General features: G+C 37.3%; 3 protein-coding genes across 9 annotated transcripts in view; 2 read left to right on the top strand and 1 right to left on the bottom strand.

The window, feature by feature from the left end:
* rassf2a (Ras association domain family member 2a) overlaps positions 1-7,612 on the top strand; it is a 20,357-nt gene extending 12,745 nt beyond the window's left edge. For all 4 annotated transcript variants that reach the window (XM_016485458.1, XM_016485460.1, XM_016485459.1 and 1 more), the window contains exons 3-10: positions 488-563; positions 912-1,063; positions 2,679-2,782; positions 2,858-3,000; positions 3,084-3,237; positions 4,364-4,485; positions 4,663-4,760; positions 6,614-7,612. In XM_016485458.1, coding sequence (XP_016340944.1) covers positions 488-563; positions 912-1,063; positions 2,679-2,782; positions 2,858-3,000; positions 3,084-3,237; positions 4,364-4,485; positions 4,663-4,760; positions 6,614-6,683 — 919 coding nt within the window. In that variant the 3' untranslated portion in view covers positions 6,684-7,612. The remainder of the gene's footprint in view (positions 1-487; positions 564-911; positions 1,064-2,678; positions 2,783-2,857; positions 3,001-3,083; positions 3,238-4,363; positions 4,486-4,662; positions 4,761-6,613) is intronic.
* A 1,243-nt stretch (positions 7,613-8,855) lies between these two features.
* On the top strand, positions 8,856-11,747 carry prnpa (prion protein a (Kanno blood group)). The gene is made up of 2 exons (XM_016485466.1): positions 8,856-9,016; positions 11,110-11,747. The coding sequence occupies exon 2, from the start codon at positions 11,121-11,123 to the stop codon at positions 11,673-11,675; it is 555 nt and encodes a 184-aa protein (XP_016340952.1). The 5' UTR covers positions 8,856-9,016; positions 11,110-11,120; the 3' UTR covers positions 11,676-11,747.
* A 1,881-nt stretch (positions 11,748-13,628) lies between these two features.
* Positions 13,629-18,251, bottom strand: part of ccdc92 (coiled-coil domain containing 92) — a 24,800-nt gene continuing 20,177 nt past the window's right edge. For all 4 annotated transcript variants that reach the window (XM_016485462.1, XM_016485461.1, XM_016485464.1 and 1 more), the window contains exon 4: positions 13,629-14,897. In XM_016485462.1, coding sequence (XP_016340948.1) covers positions 14,032-14,897 — 866 coding nt within the window. In that variant the 3' untranslated portion in view covers positions 13,629-14,031. The remainder of the gene's footprint in view (positions 14,898-18,251) is intronic.

Raw genomic sequence — 18,251 nt, 5'->3', positions numbered from 1 at the left:
TCAGCTTTGCCATCACAGGAATAAATTACATTTGAAAATATATTCAAACAGAACACAGTTATTTTAAATTGTAATAATATTTCACAATATTACAGTTTTTTTTTTTTTACTGTATTTTTTATTAAATAAATGCAGCCTTGGTGTGCATAAGAAACTTCTGTCAAAAACATTTTTAAAAATCATACTGAACCCAAACTTTTGAACGGTAGTGAGTAAGGTAAATTTTAGGATAACATATTAAGAATGTTATGTTTTTTTGTGGGTTATAATAATAATAATTATTATTATTATTATTATATGTACGTAAATATATATTCATTATTCTTTCATTCTTTATTTTGCACATTGCATAGTAATTAGCATAAGCACTCAAGTCCATTTAGTGTAAATGTTCACAACTTTTTAAATGCATTCTTAAAAATAGGATTTTAAACCATTTTATTTCAGAGATTAAAGTAATTGTTGAACAAACTTTGTTCTTTCTCAGGAGAAGCATTCTCTCTCATTTAAAGACCTACAATCTCTACTATGAAGGAAAGAACCTGCAGCTACGCCACAGAGAGGTAAGAAAGAGTTTTACACTCATTGTGTGGCAGGTGGGGAAGCGTTTGACCCCTTCTGTGCTTTCTCAATTATTCACTATTGTCTGCGGAGTAATAACTGTATGTGACTGGAGGGCTTGTGTGTGGGGGTGTTCATGCGGGGCTCCTTTTGTGTCTGTAAATGCAGCTTGCTCAGGTGCTCTGGCCGTGCCAAATTACTGACAGATTTAGATATGCTACATTTATCATTTATCAACCTCATTTATTCGAAAAGTAATACTCTGGTCCATTATGTATCATCACTTGTTTTTGTCAGGTAACAGACTCAAGGATAAGTATATGTGTATGCTGTATGTATTGTGCCTGCAGGAAGAGGAGGAGCTGATCATTGAAGGACTTCTCAACATCTCATGGGGTTTGCGTCGACCAATCAGGCTTCAGATGCAGGATGACCACGAGCGAATCAGACCTCCTCCCTCCTCTACCTCCTGGCACTCAGGGTGTAACCTTGACAACCAGAGGTCAGACAATGAAGCAAACACACAAATATATTTAAATGAGCTCATTAACCTCCTATACATGCAGTACTGAGGAAGAGAGAAAGTACACTGACAAAATCAGTTTATGTTGCTTCTCAAGTGAATATACCTTGTTTTTAGGATGTTTTACTGGAAAATAAGACTAAATATATAGTGTAAATATACACTACCGTTTCAAAGTTTGAGATTGGTAAGATTTGTTAAGATAATGTTTTGGAAAGACGTCTTTTATGCTCATCAAGGCTACATTAAAAAAAAATAAAAAGAGTATGCCTAATATTGTGAAATATTATTATTATGAATATAAGTTAACTTATAATTGATTTCTCTGATGCAAAGCTGAATTTTCAGCAGCCGTTACTCCAGTGTTCAGTGTCACAAAATCCTTCAGAAATCATTCTAATATTACAAACATTTGGTGATCAAGAAACATTTCTAATTATTATCAATGTTGGGACAGTTGTGCTGCTTCATATTTTGTGGAAACTTTGATGGTTTGTTTTTAGGATTCTTTGATGAATAAAAAATTTGGTTTGTAATCATTTGGATTCATTTATTAGAAATGGGCATCTCATGTAACATAAATGTCTTTACTGTCACTTTTGATCAATTAAATGTGTTCTTGCTGAACAAAATTATTCATTTCTTTAGAAAACCTCTTACTGACCACAAACTTTTGAAAGGTAGTGTATATAAGTCTGATAAATACTTTTTTCTTGCAATACAGAATTTTCAACCATTAAATGTCACTTTGTATAATTTATAATAATAATTTATGCTTTGTAAGTCGCTTTGGATAAAGTGCATTCAGGCTATACATTTTTTACCAGTATGTGTGTTCCCTGGGAATTGAACCCACAACCTTTTGCGCTGCTAACGTAATGCTCTACCACTGAGCCACAGGAACATATGTATTAAACTAAACCATGTTTGATTAGTACCTATCTAGCTTATTAACCATAGCATACAAAAATTATCATCATAACAGATACCAAGATGTATTTCATAAGCCCAGTTCTTTAAACTCAAGTAACCTTGACACCATGAGAGCCTGCTTTGTTTCCTGAGTTTGTTGCCATAGCAGCTCTATGCTTGGGATGGCCATGCTTTTGGCATTCCATCAGCTGAAATGTTTTGAACGTGTGCGATATAAATAATTCACACATTTCCAATATTTTATGTTAGGTTTTGATCTCTTCTCGTCTGTTTTTGCCTCATGGTTCCAACTGGGGACTTCAAAAGAGCTATTTATATCTGAGTGCTCCAATGCTAATATTGTTTTCAGCACCTACTGAGGGTCGGTACACAGAATCAAAGAGCTGAGAAACTGAGCACTTACATGCCAGAATGTTATTGATCATGTTAGCTTAACAAGCGGTTCCCAGAATCATTTGATTTCACGTCCAGTATGTGTTCATATGCATGACAACATTTTTTTCACAATTTTTTGATTGTTTTGGCATCATTTGGACAAATAATAAGATTAATTTGCGTGATTCTAGGATTTCAGTATTGAACATAGACTGATGTTGAAGTGTATAGTGTATAAGGTACATATTTGGAAGAATTCTTATGTTCCTCTGTAATTGTTTTCCAGTCAGGTGGGTCAGAAACAGACTCCTCAAACTCCACCTCAGATGGAAGTGACGCCCCCAGAGGACCACTCGAGCAATGGCACAACACAAGACCATGAAGAAGAAGGTACGACTTCAAAAAGACACATTATGTGAAATTGTGACTTGTTCTTCCTCCTCATCTTCTGCTTTCTCCTGGCAGAGGCGTGTGACGTCTCCGCTCAGCTTCTTAGAACCAAAAGTGATGCCGGTGTTCTGAGACGGGGCAGGAGACGGTCTCCCAGCGACCAGCGGCGAATCAGAAGGCACAGATTTTCCATCAACGGTCACTTCTACAACCACAAGGTAACTTGAGAAGAAACAGTTGTGTGTGTGATTGTTTGAGCATCAGTCATGTGATCTCTTGTTCCTCTTTCTCTTTGATTCAGACGTCTGTGTTCACTCCTGCATATGGTTCTGTTACTAACGTCCGGATCAATAGCTGCATGACCACGCCACAGGTGCTGCGGGTGTTACTGAATAAGTTTAAGATCGAGAACAGCCCGGATGATTTCGCCCTCTACCTCGTTCATGCCAGCGGAGGTCAGCTGCTGTCTGCTTTTATCTTCCAGTTAATAAACGACTTGACTGTGCAACACTGAATCTCCATCTAGTGGACACAGAACAACATGACAGTTATACTATATTGGAGGCTACAGTAGAATCAATATTATACACTAATAATAATAGCTAATATACTGCTACCAGAAGTTTGGAATAATTAATTTTTTAATGTTTTTTTTAAAGACGTGTGTTATGCCCACCAAGGGTGCATTTTTTTGATGAAGTAAAAAACAAATGTGAACGTAATATTTTGAAATATTATTACAATTTAAAATAACTTCTTTCTCTTTAAATATATTTTTGAAAATGTAATTTATTTCTGTGATGGAAGAGCTGAATTTTCAGTAGGCATTACTCCAGTTTTCAGTGTCACATGATTCAAAAATAATTCTAATATATTTCTTCTTATAATCATTTTTCAATCAGTTTTTCATATTTTGTGGAAACATTGATACACTACAATTCAAAAGTTTAAGTAAGTAAGATTAAAAAAGAGAGAAGAAATTAATACTTTTAATCAGCAAGGATGCATTTATAATGTTAAAAAAATGTCTATTTCAAATAAATGCTGTTCTTTTGAACTTTTTATTTAGCAAAGAATCCTGAAAAAAAGAAATGTATCACTGTTTTCAACACAGGAATAAATTACATTTAAAAAAAAAAGAAAAAGAAAACTTATTTTAAATTGTATTAATATTTTACAACATTGCTGTTTTGCTGCATTTTTGATAAAATAATTGACTTTAGTGACCATAAAAGACTACAAAAACATAAAAGAAATGTAATTATTCCAAACATTTGATAAGTAGTGTAACTGCTGATACTTAGTTTTAGTATTAAACTTGATGTTTGTGCTACAGATATGAATGATACCTCAAATCGTATGACGGATATGAAAATTTTAATTAGTTGTGGGAAATTGCCAAAGAGTTGCTCTGTGGTGGTTAAGATTTTTGCATAGCTCTTTGACAATTGCCCACAACACACTAGTATCGTAATAGTGACCAGTTTTGCACCTTATATACCTTATATATTTGTACAATATAATGAAAATGAAAATGCTGGAATCTAGTTGTATATGTACAAAATGTGTTATGTGTTTCAGAGCGTGTTCAGCTGAAGCGTACAGATTACCCGTTAGTAGTGAGAATACTTCAGGGACCATGTGAGCACGTCTGCAAGATCTTTCTCATGGAGCAGGATCTGGGAGAAGAGATTCCCTATGAAGTGAGTGTGTGTGTGTGTGTGTGTGTGTGTGTGTGTGTGTGTGTGTGTGTGTGTGTGTGTGTGTGTGTGTGTGAAGCAGGGTTGATCTGCTTAGACATTTAACATTATAAGGCTGGTAATGCTGAAACACACAAAGAAATTCACATAACTGACTGCAGTTGCTCTCCACTGCTCTAGGTGGCGCAGTACATCAAATTTGAGATGCCTGTCCTGCAGAGTTTTATTACCAAACTGAAGGAAGAGGAGGACAGGGAGGTGCAGAAGCTGAGAAGCAGGTATGGTCCACCTTACATGAGCAGATGGGACAAACCCTGGACCACAAAACCAGTCATAAGTGCCAATTTTCCGAAATTGAGATGTATACGTCATCTGAAAGCTGAATAAATAAGCTTTCCATTGATGTATGGTTTGTTAGGATAGGACAATATTTGGCCGAGATACAACTATTTGAAAATCTGGAACCTGAGGGTGCAAAACAAATCAAAATAATGGGAAAATTGCCTTTAAAGTTGTCCAAATAAAGTCCTTATCAATGCATATTAATAATCAAAACTGAAGTTTTGATATATTTACGGTAGGAAATTTACAAAATATCTTCATGGAACATGATCTTTACTTAATATCCTAATGATTTTTGGCATAAAAGAAAAATCGATAATTTTGACCCATACAATGTATTTTTGGCTATCGCTAGAAATATACCCGTGATACTTATGACTGGTTTTGTGCTCCAGGGTCACATTTAGTTTCTGAGAGTTGCCGGTGTCCTGGCATTTTATCCTACCCGCAAGTTTTGTGTCTGCTCTGTTCAGCGAGTGACTGAGAGGGGCAGCGCTTTTAGTTAAACCAGATATTAAGTTGCTTCTAATTTTACATGCAAGTATAGCCGAAATCACAGCACAGCTATTGTCTTTATCTTATGTGTATTTGAATTGATCAGTCGACGGCTCGATTATAAATCAGGATTTTTGTGCAGATTAACATCTTGGAAGGGAGAGCTGGTCTTGGTTTGAAGTCTTAATGGGTTGCGTTTCAGTCACTATTTCATATTAATTCGGTTGTCTGACAACAGAAACGGTAAAATATAACAATGAAAACAGTTTTATTGAGAATTTGGCTGCATCAAATTACAGTATGTGGGCACAGAGAGGCAAACAAATGTAACAATAAAAAAATAAATGTTCATTTTGCATGTTCAGAAGAAGTGAGCTGCCCTGTCCTGCAAATAGTCTAAACAGGCTTGTGCAAGTATTGCTCAGTGCAAAGAAAGAAGTAATAGGAACCTCAGTATGTGGGCACAGAGAGGCAAACAAATGTAATAATAAATACTAAATGTACATTTTGTATGTTCAGATGAAGTAAGCTGCCCTGTCGTGTGAATAGTGTAAACAGGCTTGTGTAAGTAAATTGCTCAGTGCAAAGAAAGAGAAGTAATGGGAACCTGGTATTTCTATGTTCTTTTTTTCATGTGTCTAATAGACATGAACATGTTATTTGAAAAACATCAATGACCTTTGAAACATATCTAGTCTTCATGCTCTATGTTGAGTATGGTTTCACTAATAATAAACATACATTTGCATTAAAGAATCCATATTTGTCCATGCCCATGTTGATTAGAGTATGAAAAGTATTCATTTGATGTACATTTAGAACAGATAAAAATGTGCGATTTAAGCTGCGATTAATCACAAGTTAACTCATGGCAATCATGCGATTAATTGCGATTAAATATTTTAATCGATTGACGGCCCTAATATATATATTTAGATTTAGATTATTTAGCCTTTTGTCAAAACCTCACTACCTCACTTCAATTTCAATGGCAATTGCTCAGTTTACACAGAAAATCTGATTAGAAATGTGTGTTGCTCATGACTGCTGCCATGTCTTTTGAGCCTAAATGCCATGTGACTGCTGACTCAAGCACCACAGGAAATGATGTCATGACAATGCTAATTGGCTGATGGCACCACAAGAAGACGCACAGTCACAAGACCTTCACTAGAGACTATCCTAAGCTGTGACGTCAAAGAAAAATATCAGTTTCACTTTTAAGAGACCTCCAAGTCAAAATCATTTTCACTTCATTTCTGTTTTAATAATCCATGCATCTCTTTCTGAATAGATTCAAGTATCTGCGGTGTATCATTGAGAAGCAGCTCCAGTGTCTACCAGAAGGCTCCACCTGTATGTGACGAGCACATTCCCCTCTTCATATCAATCAGTGGCCTTCCAGACAAAATGTCATCAGTCGCGTCTGTCCTGAATGATTGTTAACCACTAATATGCATTGATATTTGCTGACCAGTGAAGATGGATGGTACATCTCGTTATATAAACATTCGTTGTATATTTTTCTCTGGTGCTGTAGGGAATCACACGCAGGTACAATAATATAAAAGCACATTCCACTAAACCAGGGAATTTCATCATCCAGTGATCACTGGAAAGAGCAAGCAAAAAAAGGAGCAATGACAAGCACAAAGTGACAAAGATAAATGCTTACAACTTTAGTATTATTTGTTTGGTTTAACCCATTAAAAAGGGTGACGACTGACTGATCACTTTACATGTTGGATGTATTGAGAATATATGCGGTCTGAGCCAACCTGTTGTACCATTACAGTCTGATTACAATTCCATTAGACCAGAGTCTCTTTTAGGCAGTGATTAAATCTCTTTGTAACAGAATGGTGAGACGCGAAGTACAAGACTGTGAACTTAAAGGATGATTGAAAACGGAGTGAAGCAGCACAAAGGGATGGTAGTCTCTGAATATCTGAATGTTGTTTGAGTGAGCGAGTTAGTATGACTAGTATGCATGTTTGGGCACCTGAAGAGGTAGGACAGCATGGCTGTAGTTGAGAAAGCTTCATATTTTTCTTTTACATTTAGACTGTCATTCACATCTATGACTGGCCTCTGTGTTGTCATACTGGCATGTGTTTATATGATACTGATTGTAAAACTGAGAATATGGTGATACTTATATTTAAATAAAATGTTATCATCAAAAAGAAAAAAAAACTGTTTTATTTACACGTGTGTCAGCATGTGTATCAGTATTAAGATAATATGTTAGATTATGGAGGATAATTACTATTATTTGGCAGTGTGCATGTAACTATTAAAACGCATAACAAAAAGAGTATTACATCATTTTTTTATAATACACTACTGCTTGGGGTAAGTAAGATTGATATAGTTTTGAAAGAAATTACTTTTATTCAGCAAGGATGCATTACATGAATCAAAAGTGATGCATTTATAATGTTAAAAGATTTCTAATTCCAAGAAATGCTGTTTTGAACTTTCTATTCATCAAAGAATGCTATGATAATACCCACTGCAAAGTCTACACCACAGAGTATGTAGACTATCAATTCTAGATCATAATATACATAGAGATCTATGTATATGTACAGTATGAACTACATCCAGTGTGCCCTACACGTAATATGTACTACAAATCGAGCATGCATTACATCTAGAGTGAACATAGCAAATGGCTGCAATATAACAAAGAGTGAAAAATTTAAGGGGGTCTGAATACTTTCCGTACCCACTGTATAGCTAGATATAGGCCTAGGCCTACGTTTATAACATAATTGAGGTTATGTACTCTATGTAGTATGCAGTTTAGCATGAGGACTCTAAAAGTGTATAAGATCACTAATTAAAATGTTTTGCATTTGTATTCTCACAGTTGTGGACAGTGGAGCCCTTTCACAGTTATTATATCTAGCAAAGTTTTTTTTAATGTACCTTTTTAACACTATATTTTGTGTTTTATTACCTTAGCATTACATTTCAGAAAACTAGTTATTAACACTGCTGTGTGGGTATTTCTAACAGCTGAGCGAGTGACGGCAAATTTGGAAAAATCTTTTCCTAATCTTTCTAGAAGTTTTTCCTCTTTTGGAAACTCAAAAACTCTACTTTTTTTCTTTTTTGATTGCATTCACATCACCACTTCAGAACCCAACTATATCGACTTCTGCTTCTATGAATCCCGGAAACGTGAAAAGGGTCCATTGTTATTCTTTTACTGGCTAAGATTTTTATTTTATTTTTTTCAGCACGCACAACCTACCAGCAAAGAAAAATCACTGCGTGAATGTCAGAACTACCAGTCTTTCTCCACATGATGATTTGACTGCAGGTAGTCTCGTGGGTTATCTAACCAGCATCGCTGAGCTCATGGAGAGATACAATCACCACATGACCGACCCCACAGAATGACCCCTGGGCCTAAAGACGTTTGTCAAATCCATAGACTATCTTAATCCTGTTGATGGATTAGAGCGAAGTTCTGATCCTATGCCGGTGAGACGGGCCGATGTAGGTTCATTCACTCAACCAATCAGAGAATGAGCAGCAGTCGGTTAATACCGCTGTGTACGTGTACTTGTGCGAGTTCTGTCTCAAACTCTCATCCATTCAAGCTCAGCAGACCAGAGAGGAGGACAACACTTGGACAGTCATCCTGAACCTTCCAAAATACATTTCATCCACATACCAATTCAATGTAAGTCAATGCATACTCTTTTGGAGGAACGGAACTTTATTTTAACCATATTTTATAAGAATATGTAATATTATTAGTAGTTTATTAATATTTTATTAATATCTCCAAAGAAAAGTATATCTTCATACTGGAAAATTACATACCAATGTGTGATATTCTGGTGTATAATGTTGCATTACTGTTTATTTCTATTTTCTAAGGCTGTTGATGCAGAATTAATACTTGTATGTAATATGAAGATAATGGTTTAAAACATTTGTTTTACACTCAAATTCCAGTGCTGTTTATATTATTTTAGGGTCACCTTAGAGTGATAGTGACCTTGTGGTAAAGTTGACCTTATAATTGAATGATTTTAAGAATGAGCATCGTCTTTGTGTTGAGTTTGAGTGAATGGTGCAGGGGTGAGAATATTCTTGACAGACAACCAGACACTGAAGTATACCAGATTACCTTTCTAAAGCTGCCAGACTGGCGGCCTAGATTCTGAAAAGATCATGTACTGCTCAATTCTAGATCATAATATACACATAGAGACCTATGTATGTTATACTCTCAAGTTCAATACAGAACTTCTTTTATTATATAAAATGTCCTTAATCAGTATTTTTGTGTTGCCTTCCAAATAAATAAATACAAATTAAAAAATTATATATATATATATATATATATATATATATATACACACACACACACACATTTTTTTTTTTGAAAGAAACCTTTTTTTTTTGCTCACCAAGGCTGCATTTATTTAATCAAAAATACATAACCTTAATATTGTGAAATATTATTATAAATAGTTTTAAAGCTGTAAACAACATACAACTGTTTTCTACTTCAATATATTTTAAAATGTAATTTATTCCTGTTATGCAAAGCTGAATTTTCAGTCTTCAGGTTCACATGATCCTTCACAAATCATTATATAATATATTGATTTGGTGCTCAAGAAACATTTGAAGAAATTACATTTTAAAATATTTTAATATAGAAAACGGTAAACAATAAGGTTCTATTTGCCAACTATATTTAATTAATTAATTAACATTAACAATGAGAAATAAATTGTTACAATATTTATTAGTCTTTGTTAACATTAATTAATAAAAATACAACTCATTGTTCATTGTTAGTCCATGTTAGCACAGGTCTATTAAATAACGTTAATAGTCACAACTTTTGATTTTAATAATGTATTAGTAAATGTCGGAATCAACATTAACTAAGATTAATAAATGCTTTAGAAGTATTTATCATTATTAGTTTATGTTAACTAATGTATTGAACTAATATTAACAAATGGAACCTTATTGTAGTGTTACCAAGTTCTGGTCAATTGTAATCATGTTTCACAATGTTCCTGTTTTTACTCTATTTTTCATCAAATAAATGCAGTCTTTGTGAGCAGAGACTTTCAGAAACATTTATAAATTCCTAAATATTCCAAATGTTATAGATGGATAGATAGATAGATAGATATATAGATAGATACTGATGAAGATGTCACACTGAAAACATTTAGTCACTGCATGGGCACTTTTGTATTTTTATGGCCTCTGAATAAAGACTGTAATTTATTTTTCTTTCTCAAAGGACATTGTGGGCAGTCTTTAGCACTTTGTTTTTTTACTATGGAAAAAAAAGTTTACATATAAACATTCTTAAAAGATCTGTTTTGGATATATCTTCAATTATTTTTTCCCTTGTTTTAGAAACAGAATTGTCTCTCAAATGTATTAAACGTATGCTTAAAATGAGCCAATAATCAAAAATAGGTTATATAAAATAGGTTCTAAAAGATAGGGTTTTCTTTTTTCTTGCATGATAAATGGGCTACTTTTTTTTCAGATAAGACCCTATAGTAGTTTTAGGAAATAAGACCTTTCTAATTTCTCTTTCTTGACATTGTTGGCTTTCTCTATATCCTTCCTCCTGACGTTATGTCCTCTGTGTCCACTAATCAGACAGATCTCATTGGGACCGACGAGTCAAAGACTGATTGTTTTTTTTTAAACTATGTTTAGCTCTTTGCTTTCACAGAGTTTGCATACCAGACATGGATTCAGTCAACCTCTGACCTTGTGTTTTCACAGCATCTTCCGGCATGTTCTCCCAATATAAAATCTTGTCGTTGATGAACTGCCTGTTACTCCTGGCGGTGATGTTTCCTGCGGTCCAGTCGCGTCGGGGCGGGGGCTTCGGGCGCGGAGGAGGCCGAGGTGGAGGATGGGGTGGCAGCAGCTCTGGTCGCGCGGGCTGGGGAGGAGGCGGTGGACATTATCGTGCCCCACCAGCTCACACCGGAGGCTCCTCGGGACACAGCACTGGGAAGGTAGCAGGGGCGGCCGCCGCCGGAGCTCTAGGGGGAATGCTGGTCGGACACGGCTTGAGCTCCTTGGCCCGACCTGGATATGGGTACGGGTACGGGCACGGGTATGGAGGCTATGGAGGATACGGTGCGGGATATGGGCATGGCCATGGGTACGGCCACGGTCACGGACATGGACACGGGCATGGTGGTGAGCATTCAGGAGATCATGTTCACAATGAGACAGATGTGGATTATTACACAGACACTGCCAGTTCTGGACCCGTTTATAGCTGTGTGACAGTTTTTGGACTCGTGATGTCATTCTTACTTGGGTACTTTCTGTCCTAAGGGCCACTTATGGGTCACTTGGCATGGGTCAATCTTGGGCACCTTCTTGCATCTGTCACTTCTTTCAATACAAAAATAATCTAACAAAATAAAAACATGGAACATGGACTAAATGCAATTAAACAGCACTCTGTGCATGATCTCTGCCCAAGTTCTGTGTTAAATTGACAGCAGAAAACAAGGTTGCATTTGCTTGATTGACGACTGTTTCCAATGTTTTTTTGTCTCTGAAGCGAGAGTTATGATGAGCACATGCCTGAGTCAGAAGCCTGTGCATTTATTGTTGATTTTTATAAATGAATAATGTAGTTTTTTCATGATTTAGTTTATATGAATAATGGAATTTTGTATCATTTAAAATATATGATGTGCAACAGGTAGTTTATTATCTAAAGAGCTTTGCAGATTATCATGTATATATATTTTTCCTTGATACTTATGCAAACATGCATTGATTGTTCTCTACTGAGCCGTTTCAACCTTCTCAATGATTTAATCTGTGTGTTCCTTGCCATTTACGTCAGCGAACATTCAAAATAAAACAAGGCTTATGGTAAAATCACATTAAACCATAATAAGCTTGACGCAGTGTGTCGAGTCGAGAGCAAATCTTGTTAAAGGGCTCGGGCGCTCTCTACCTCACTTCCCTGAGCACTTTAACAAGCAGCTGATTGTCGTAAACCAATAAGATTCCATTGCTTTCGCTTGTACACTTTCCTATCAGTATGTATGTTTATTTTTGTACTGCTAATATAAAATAAATACACTTCATAAAATACTTGACGTTTTGTCATTTTTCATTCCATGCGAGTGATAATACGGGTAAATGTGGTTTGATTTAGTCAGGAATGGGAGAAATTGTGATGACTAGGTGAACTATTACTTTGGTCCTAAAATTAGACTGCATTTTCAGATGTGGACATGATATTCACATGCAAAATAACCCTAACAAAGAGCACTTAATAATCACAAAATTCTGTGTTTAGAAGTAAGCAGGAGGAATGTTCTCCCCCAATATATTATTGTAGATCTTAAACAATGAATAACACATCTTTGTTCACCCAAAAAAGAAAATTCTGACATTAATTACTCACCTTATGTCATTTCAAACCCGTAAGACCTTCGTTCCTCTTTTAAACACCAATTAATTCATTTTTGATGAAATCCGAGAGCTTTCCGACCCTCCATAGACCGCAATGCAACTGACACGTTCAAGGCCCAGAAAGGAACATGAGGACATCATTAAAATAGTCCATGTGACAAAAGTGGGTTAACCGTAATGTTAACGCAAAGTAACCTTACTACCTTTCTGGGCCTTGAATGTGTCAGTTGCATTGCTGTCTATGCAGTGCCAGAAAGCTCTCAAATTTCATCAAAAATATCTTAATTTGTGTTCCGAAGATGAATGAAGGTCTTACGGGTTTGGAACGACATGAGGGTGAGTAAATAATGACAGAATCTTCATTTTTGGGTGAACTATCCCTTTAACTTATTTTTTATATGTAGAATGTTATTAATAAAAGCATGTGAAACAAGATCATAAACTGAAGTGACCTCTTTGAGACCTTTGATTTCTGTAGGTGTTTAATAAGGAGCAGCAGGATTGTTCACATTAGCCTGTAGATATGTGAATGAAAGGGGAAGGAGAGTGGAGATTTCAGTACTACTGCAGTGCTCATGAATAAATATGAGTAGATATGAATATGCATTACAACATTACATCAGCAGGCAATGACGAGATTTGGCAATATATGAGCGTGTGTTTGCACCTTGAGTCAAACGGAGCGGGACATCGATGATGAGAAGAAAGGAAAGCGCGAAGAAGATGCTGAAAGTCAAATGGGAAAGAAAAACAAACATTTGGCATGCTCACAGTTCTCCTTCCCAACTGATGTGAGACAAAGAAGTTATTCAAATGACCATGAACAAAAGTCTTTTTACATCTTTTTTTTTTCCATTTATACAGTGTTGCATAAAAAGCAGCAGGACATACAGAAGCTCTTGCTGCCATCCGTAGTCTCTCCATCTATCCTTTAAAACACATTCATATTCTCTCACACTCGCAAAAACAGTCTTTGCCTAAATCTTGTTCACTCGCCAGTGTGTGTTGTTCAGCATTTAACAGGGTTGTGCTGTGCTATTGTGTTTGTTAGCTGTTTAAATCTGTATTGTGTTTGTGTTCTATATGTTTATTGACTAGGTTGTTGATGATATGTCGATGATTTGAGCATCTGTATCCATGTTTGTGTGTGTTTTCACAGTCACAAAGATTTCCGCATATACTGCATTGGTCTTAATACGTCTATGTTTATATACTATCTGTTTCAGGATGTGTAAATGTGCGCATTTGTCAGTCTTAAACAGTTCTGTCTGCACCTGAGCGTTTGCGAACCACCTGCTCCCCATTGACCTGGTCCACGGCGAGGGTCTCCACTTCCGGCTGTTGCCGAGCCGCACCTCCACCTGCTGAGGGCGAGCGGTGAATCCGATGCGCCACTCCTATATGTGCGTTAGCACGGGGATGGGCTCCCTCCCACGCTGGACTTGGGGGCACTGGGATGTGGGCGGGGCTTGATGGTGCAGGAGGTGTGGTCGAAGAAGCGATGGGTGGGATTACAGAGGTGCGTTCCCGCAGCACCGGCTGAGACTCTACGGGGGCCGCGGGCTCTCTGGCTTGCAGGAACGGTGTGGGATCTGGCATGGCATCTACCGAATCCCTCAGTACCAACCTTCGGCCATCTGCGGCGCCCAACCGGTACAGCTCCGTGTATTCAGAGTGCAGCGGCTGCGAAAGACTTTTGCGCATGCGTCTGCGAGGGGTCTCGGGTTGCCGGACGTCTTTGTCGTTTCCCGAGGCCACAGGAGCGGGAGGAGGGGTGGGTTTGAAAGAGCCGATGGGGCTGACAGAGGGGCTAATACCTGCAGCTCCCCCGGCGAGAAGGCGTTTTTTGGTAGCGTGGAGCTGGGAGGTGAGGTAGGCAATGGTGCTGGCTCTCTGCTCCAGCTCTCCAGAAAGGACAGCCAACTTATGGCTCTTCAACTTCAGCTCATCCAGGTACTTCTTCTCTCGCTCACGGATGGTGTTCTCCAACACCGAGATCATGGCGTTCTTCTGCTCCAGATCTCGCAGGAGCTCCGTGTTCTCCTGCTCTTTAGCCTTGAGCTGAGCCTCCAGCTCCTCACAGCGCTGGTGCAGCTCTCTGCAACGAGCCTCACCATCATCTGAGAGAAAACAAGATGTTAGGTACAAACATTTAAAAGGATGCTACACACAAATATAAATTTTATTCCAGGGCTCTTCAACTCCAGTCCTGGAGGGCCAGTGTCCTGCTGAGTTTAGTCTCACGTAGCCAGACCTTCAGAGAGTCTGAGAACCTTGGCCGCTTTTAATTGCCAAGGACCGCCCAAGAGGATATATGACTGACAGATAAAGCAACCAATCACGTTTCGTTTTGTGCCGCGTCATGTTTAGGGGGGAGGAAGTGTTGCCACAATAACAGACTGGTGTGTAAAATGGATGTATTTCAGAGAGTCCATGTTGCGTACTTTACATATTTCACATACTTTTACAGCGTTTAGTTGATCCTGATAGCTGTGTTTCCATTACCCTTCAAATTGCGCAAATTGAAATTGCGGATTGAAAATACACCTAATGGAAACACTTCAATTTCGCAAAAACTCTCATATATTACAAAGAAGCTGTTATGCTCACATAATGAGGTTTTTCAGGCAATTCTAAAAAGGAATATATCGCAAAACTGCAATGGAATTTTTTTTTCATATTTATAACATGGCATACGTAAAAATCACATGGTCATTCTTTAATGTACTATAACCTCCAAGAAACACCTCAATCCATGGACGTGACGTCTGAGGCCGAGACTATGCTGAGTTTAGCTCTAACACAAACCAAACACATCCGAATGAGCTTATAAAGTGTTCAGAATTACTTGAAAGTTGCAGATGGGTGCGATAAATTGGGATTGTACTAACGTCTGCAGGACACTGGCCCTCCAGGACTGGAGTTGAAGAACCTTTCACTAGTATCGTCATATGTCATCAGCATTTTAAGATTCTTCTCTAGTCAGTGCTATTTGTGTGCCACATGAGTTAATGCCTATGCAGTGTTTTTTAACTGATCGCTTGTAAGTAATGATGATTATGCTTCCTTAGAGGACACAAGGCAGCTGTCTATCTAGGAAGAGAAGCGTTTCACTAGGTTTTGGAATAAAGCTATTAATAAGTACAATGTCTGAAATGTTTACATAAAGACATTCTGCAAACTGACTAAAACATTAGCCTGCAGAGGGCAGCAGTGAACTGTGAATCACACATCAATAAACCAATTACCCCTGCAGAACTAATGGCTATGGAACATCAAACTCTTTCCTATACAGGAACACTCCACTCCTCCCTTAAGATCTGATGTTAAGCTTTTGACAAACATCATTTGATGTATTATGGGAACAGCTCATTTAGCTTAGCTCAGCATAGATATTATTGATTTCTGAACCGTCTTACTGAAAATCACCTCATCATTAAAAAAAATGTACATGGGTTATGTCTGTCTTATAAATGTCTAAGATTGTTAAAGACATGCATTTAGCAGCCAAATAGGGTGGGGCTGAGACGGGCACCTCGGAGAGAGACTCCTCACACATAAAGAGAGGGAGTGAAGGGCAGACACACAGAGACATAGATCCTATCTCCTGTTACACCGCTAATGGATGTGAAGGTTGGGGGAATAGCAATGTCCCTCTTTATTGACCTTCAGCTTTGCAACAGCCTAAACAATGGCACGCAAGGGAAGATTTGCCTCTCTCTCTCTCTCTCTCTCTCTCACTTTCTTGCTTTCTCTCAGTTTAAATTTATCGTGCTTCACTGGCATGACAAAAGACAAAAAGCAAACATTTGTAACTGCCAAAGCAATAAAATTAGAAATATAAATAAAGAAAGAACAGTATAGTAGTATATAGAGTAAAATTAGAGAACCAGAAATTTAACAAATGATTTAGCAAATTTAAAAATAAAATCTGAAACGTTTATCCAATTAATCAGAAAAATGCTGCAAATTTAAATTAGTGCAAGCAAATAAAGTGAAACAACAACTTAATAGACAAAATGGCATATAAAAGTAGCATTAACAAAACAAAATAAAATAAATGTCCTTTAATGTCAGATTTACATATTGAAGCTATCCGGTACACTTCATCTGAGATAATGAAGGTCTCAGTTCTGTGTGATCTCTCTAATAGTTATTAAAATAGACATGCAGAATGAGCTCATGTTGGAGACTGACTCACACTCTCTCTCACTTTCCCTGACCGCTTCATTACCACTTAGCAATGGCCACACCAGATAATCATCAAATTCACACACAAACCCAGTTGGACATAATACATCCACGAAACACACTCCAGCACAGTCATCTGAGGTCAAAGCGACAGCTTCAGCATGAGAGTGCTTACATGTAAAACTATGATAAGTATACTTCATTCTTCACAATGCTAATTATCACATGTGTCACGGTAGAGTGACAACAGATGTCTAATCAGCGATTGGTGGTGTAATCATTTGTTACGGACATGTAGTTTAATGAGAATGAACCATCTGCTGTTACTCCAGTCGACAGAAAGTGCAGTTTTACATTGGAAGAGAAATAATCTCTATTATTACGTGATGGCTGGATTAAGAATGATACTTGATCTTTGAAATGAGAGGAACATGTGATTCTCATTTGATTCTCTCATGTCATTTGACATAAAACCAAGTGTTTTGATGTATGGCAGTGGTGCTGGTCTGAAATATCATGGCTATTGTTAGGAACATGAGCGTGGGGATGTAGTCAGCAGGTTGCAGATGATGCATTAGCCGTTTGCATTAGTGCTGTATTAGCGTAGTCATTCATAATCTCATTTCCTGTGCTAGACACGAATCTGGCTCACATCAGCCACATGCGCAAACACAAACAACAGCCTGTCCAACCATACAGACACTAAACAAATGTGAAACTAATTTATTATACACAGCTCTCTGAAATACTTGATTCTGACTAGTCAACTGCAGAAATATAATCTGCAGATTAATCATATTAATCTTAAACCAAATATTGTGATATTGTTACAGTGTTTGTTATGGCGTTTTCTTTCTGTTATTTTATTATTTAATTTAATAAAAAAATGTTTTGCTATTTTTGTGAGATAATACAATAATTTCAACTCCAAAATCAATGTTTCATGTATTTAATTGTTGTACTTGTTTAATAAAGAGTATAATGTACAGTCTTTATCATGTAAAAAACTCTCAAAGTCTCAAAGCCTTCACTGTTTTGCCTGGAAACTGCATTTCTGTGGGAACTGCGTTGAGCATTCAGATGCCTAAATGTTATCAGTGCATTGTATGTTTGTGCGGAGACTGAAAGGCCAACATATATTAAACAGAGTGAAATTGAAAGGTGTGAAAGGTGTGAGAGGGAAATGGCAGTCCCTGTGGGCAGCAGGGGGTCTGTCTGTCTGTCTGTCTGTCTGTGTCTGTGTGTGTGTGTGTGTGTGTGTGTGTGTGTGTGTGTGTGTGTGC

This window comes from Sinocyclocheilus anshuiensis, unplaced genomic scaffold (assembly GCF_001515605.1).
Source record: "Sinocyclocheilus anshuiensis isolate Anshui unplaced genomic scaffold, SAMN03320099.WGS_v1.1 scaffold213, whole genome shotgun sequence".
Classification (NCBI taxonomy): domain Eukaryota; kingdom Metazoa; phylum Chordata; class Actinopteri; order Cypriniformes; family Cyprinidae; genus Sinocyclocheilus; species Sinocyclocheilus anshuiensis.
This window is presented reverse-complemented; position numbering and strand designations above follow the sequence as displayed.

Excerpts from the sequence above, each read along its gene's own strand:
- prnpa (XM_016485466.1), top strand. The coding sequence starts at position 11,121 with ATGTTCTCCCAATATAAAATCTTGTCGTTGATGAACTGCCTGTTACTC.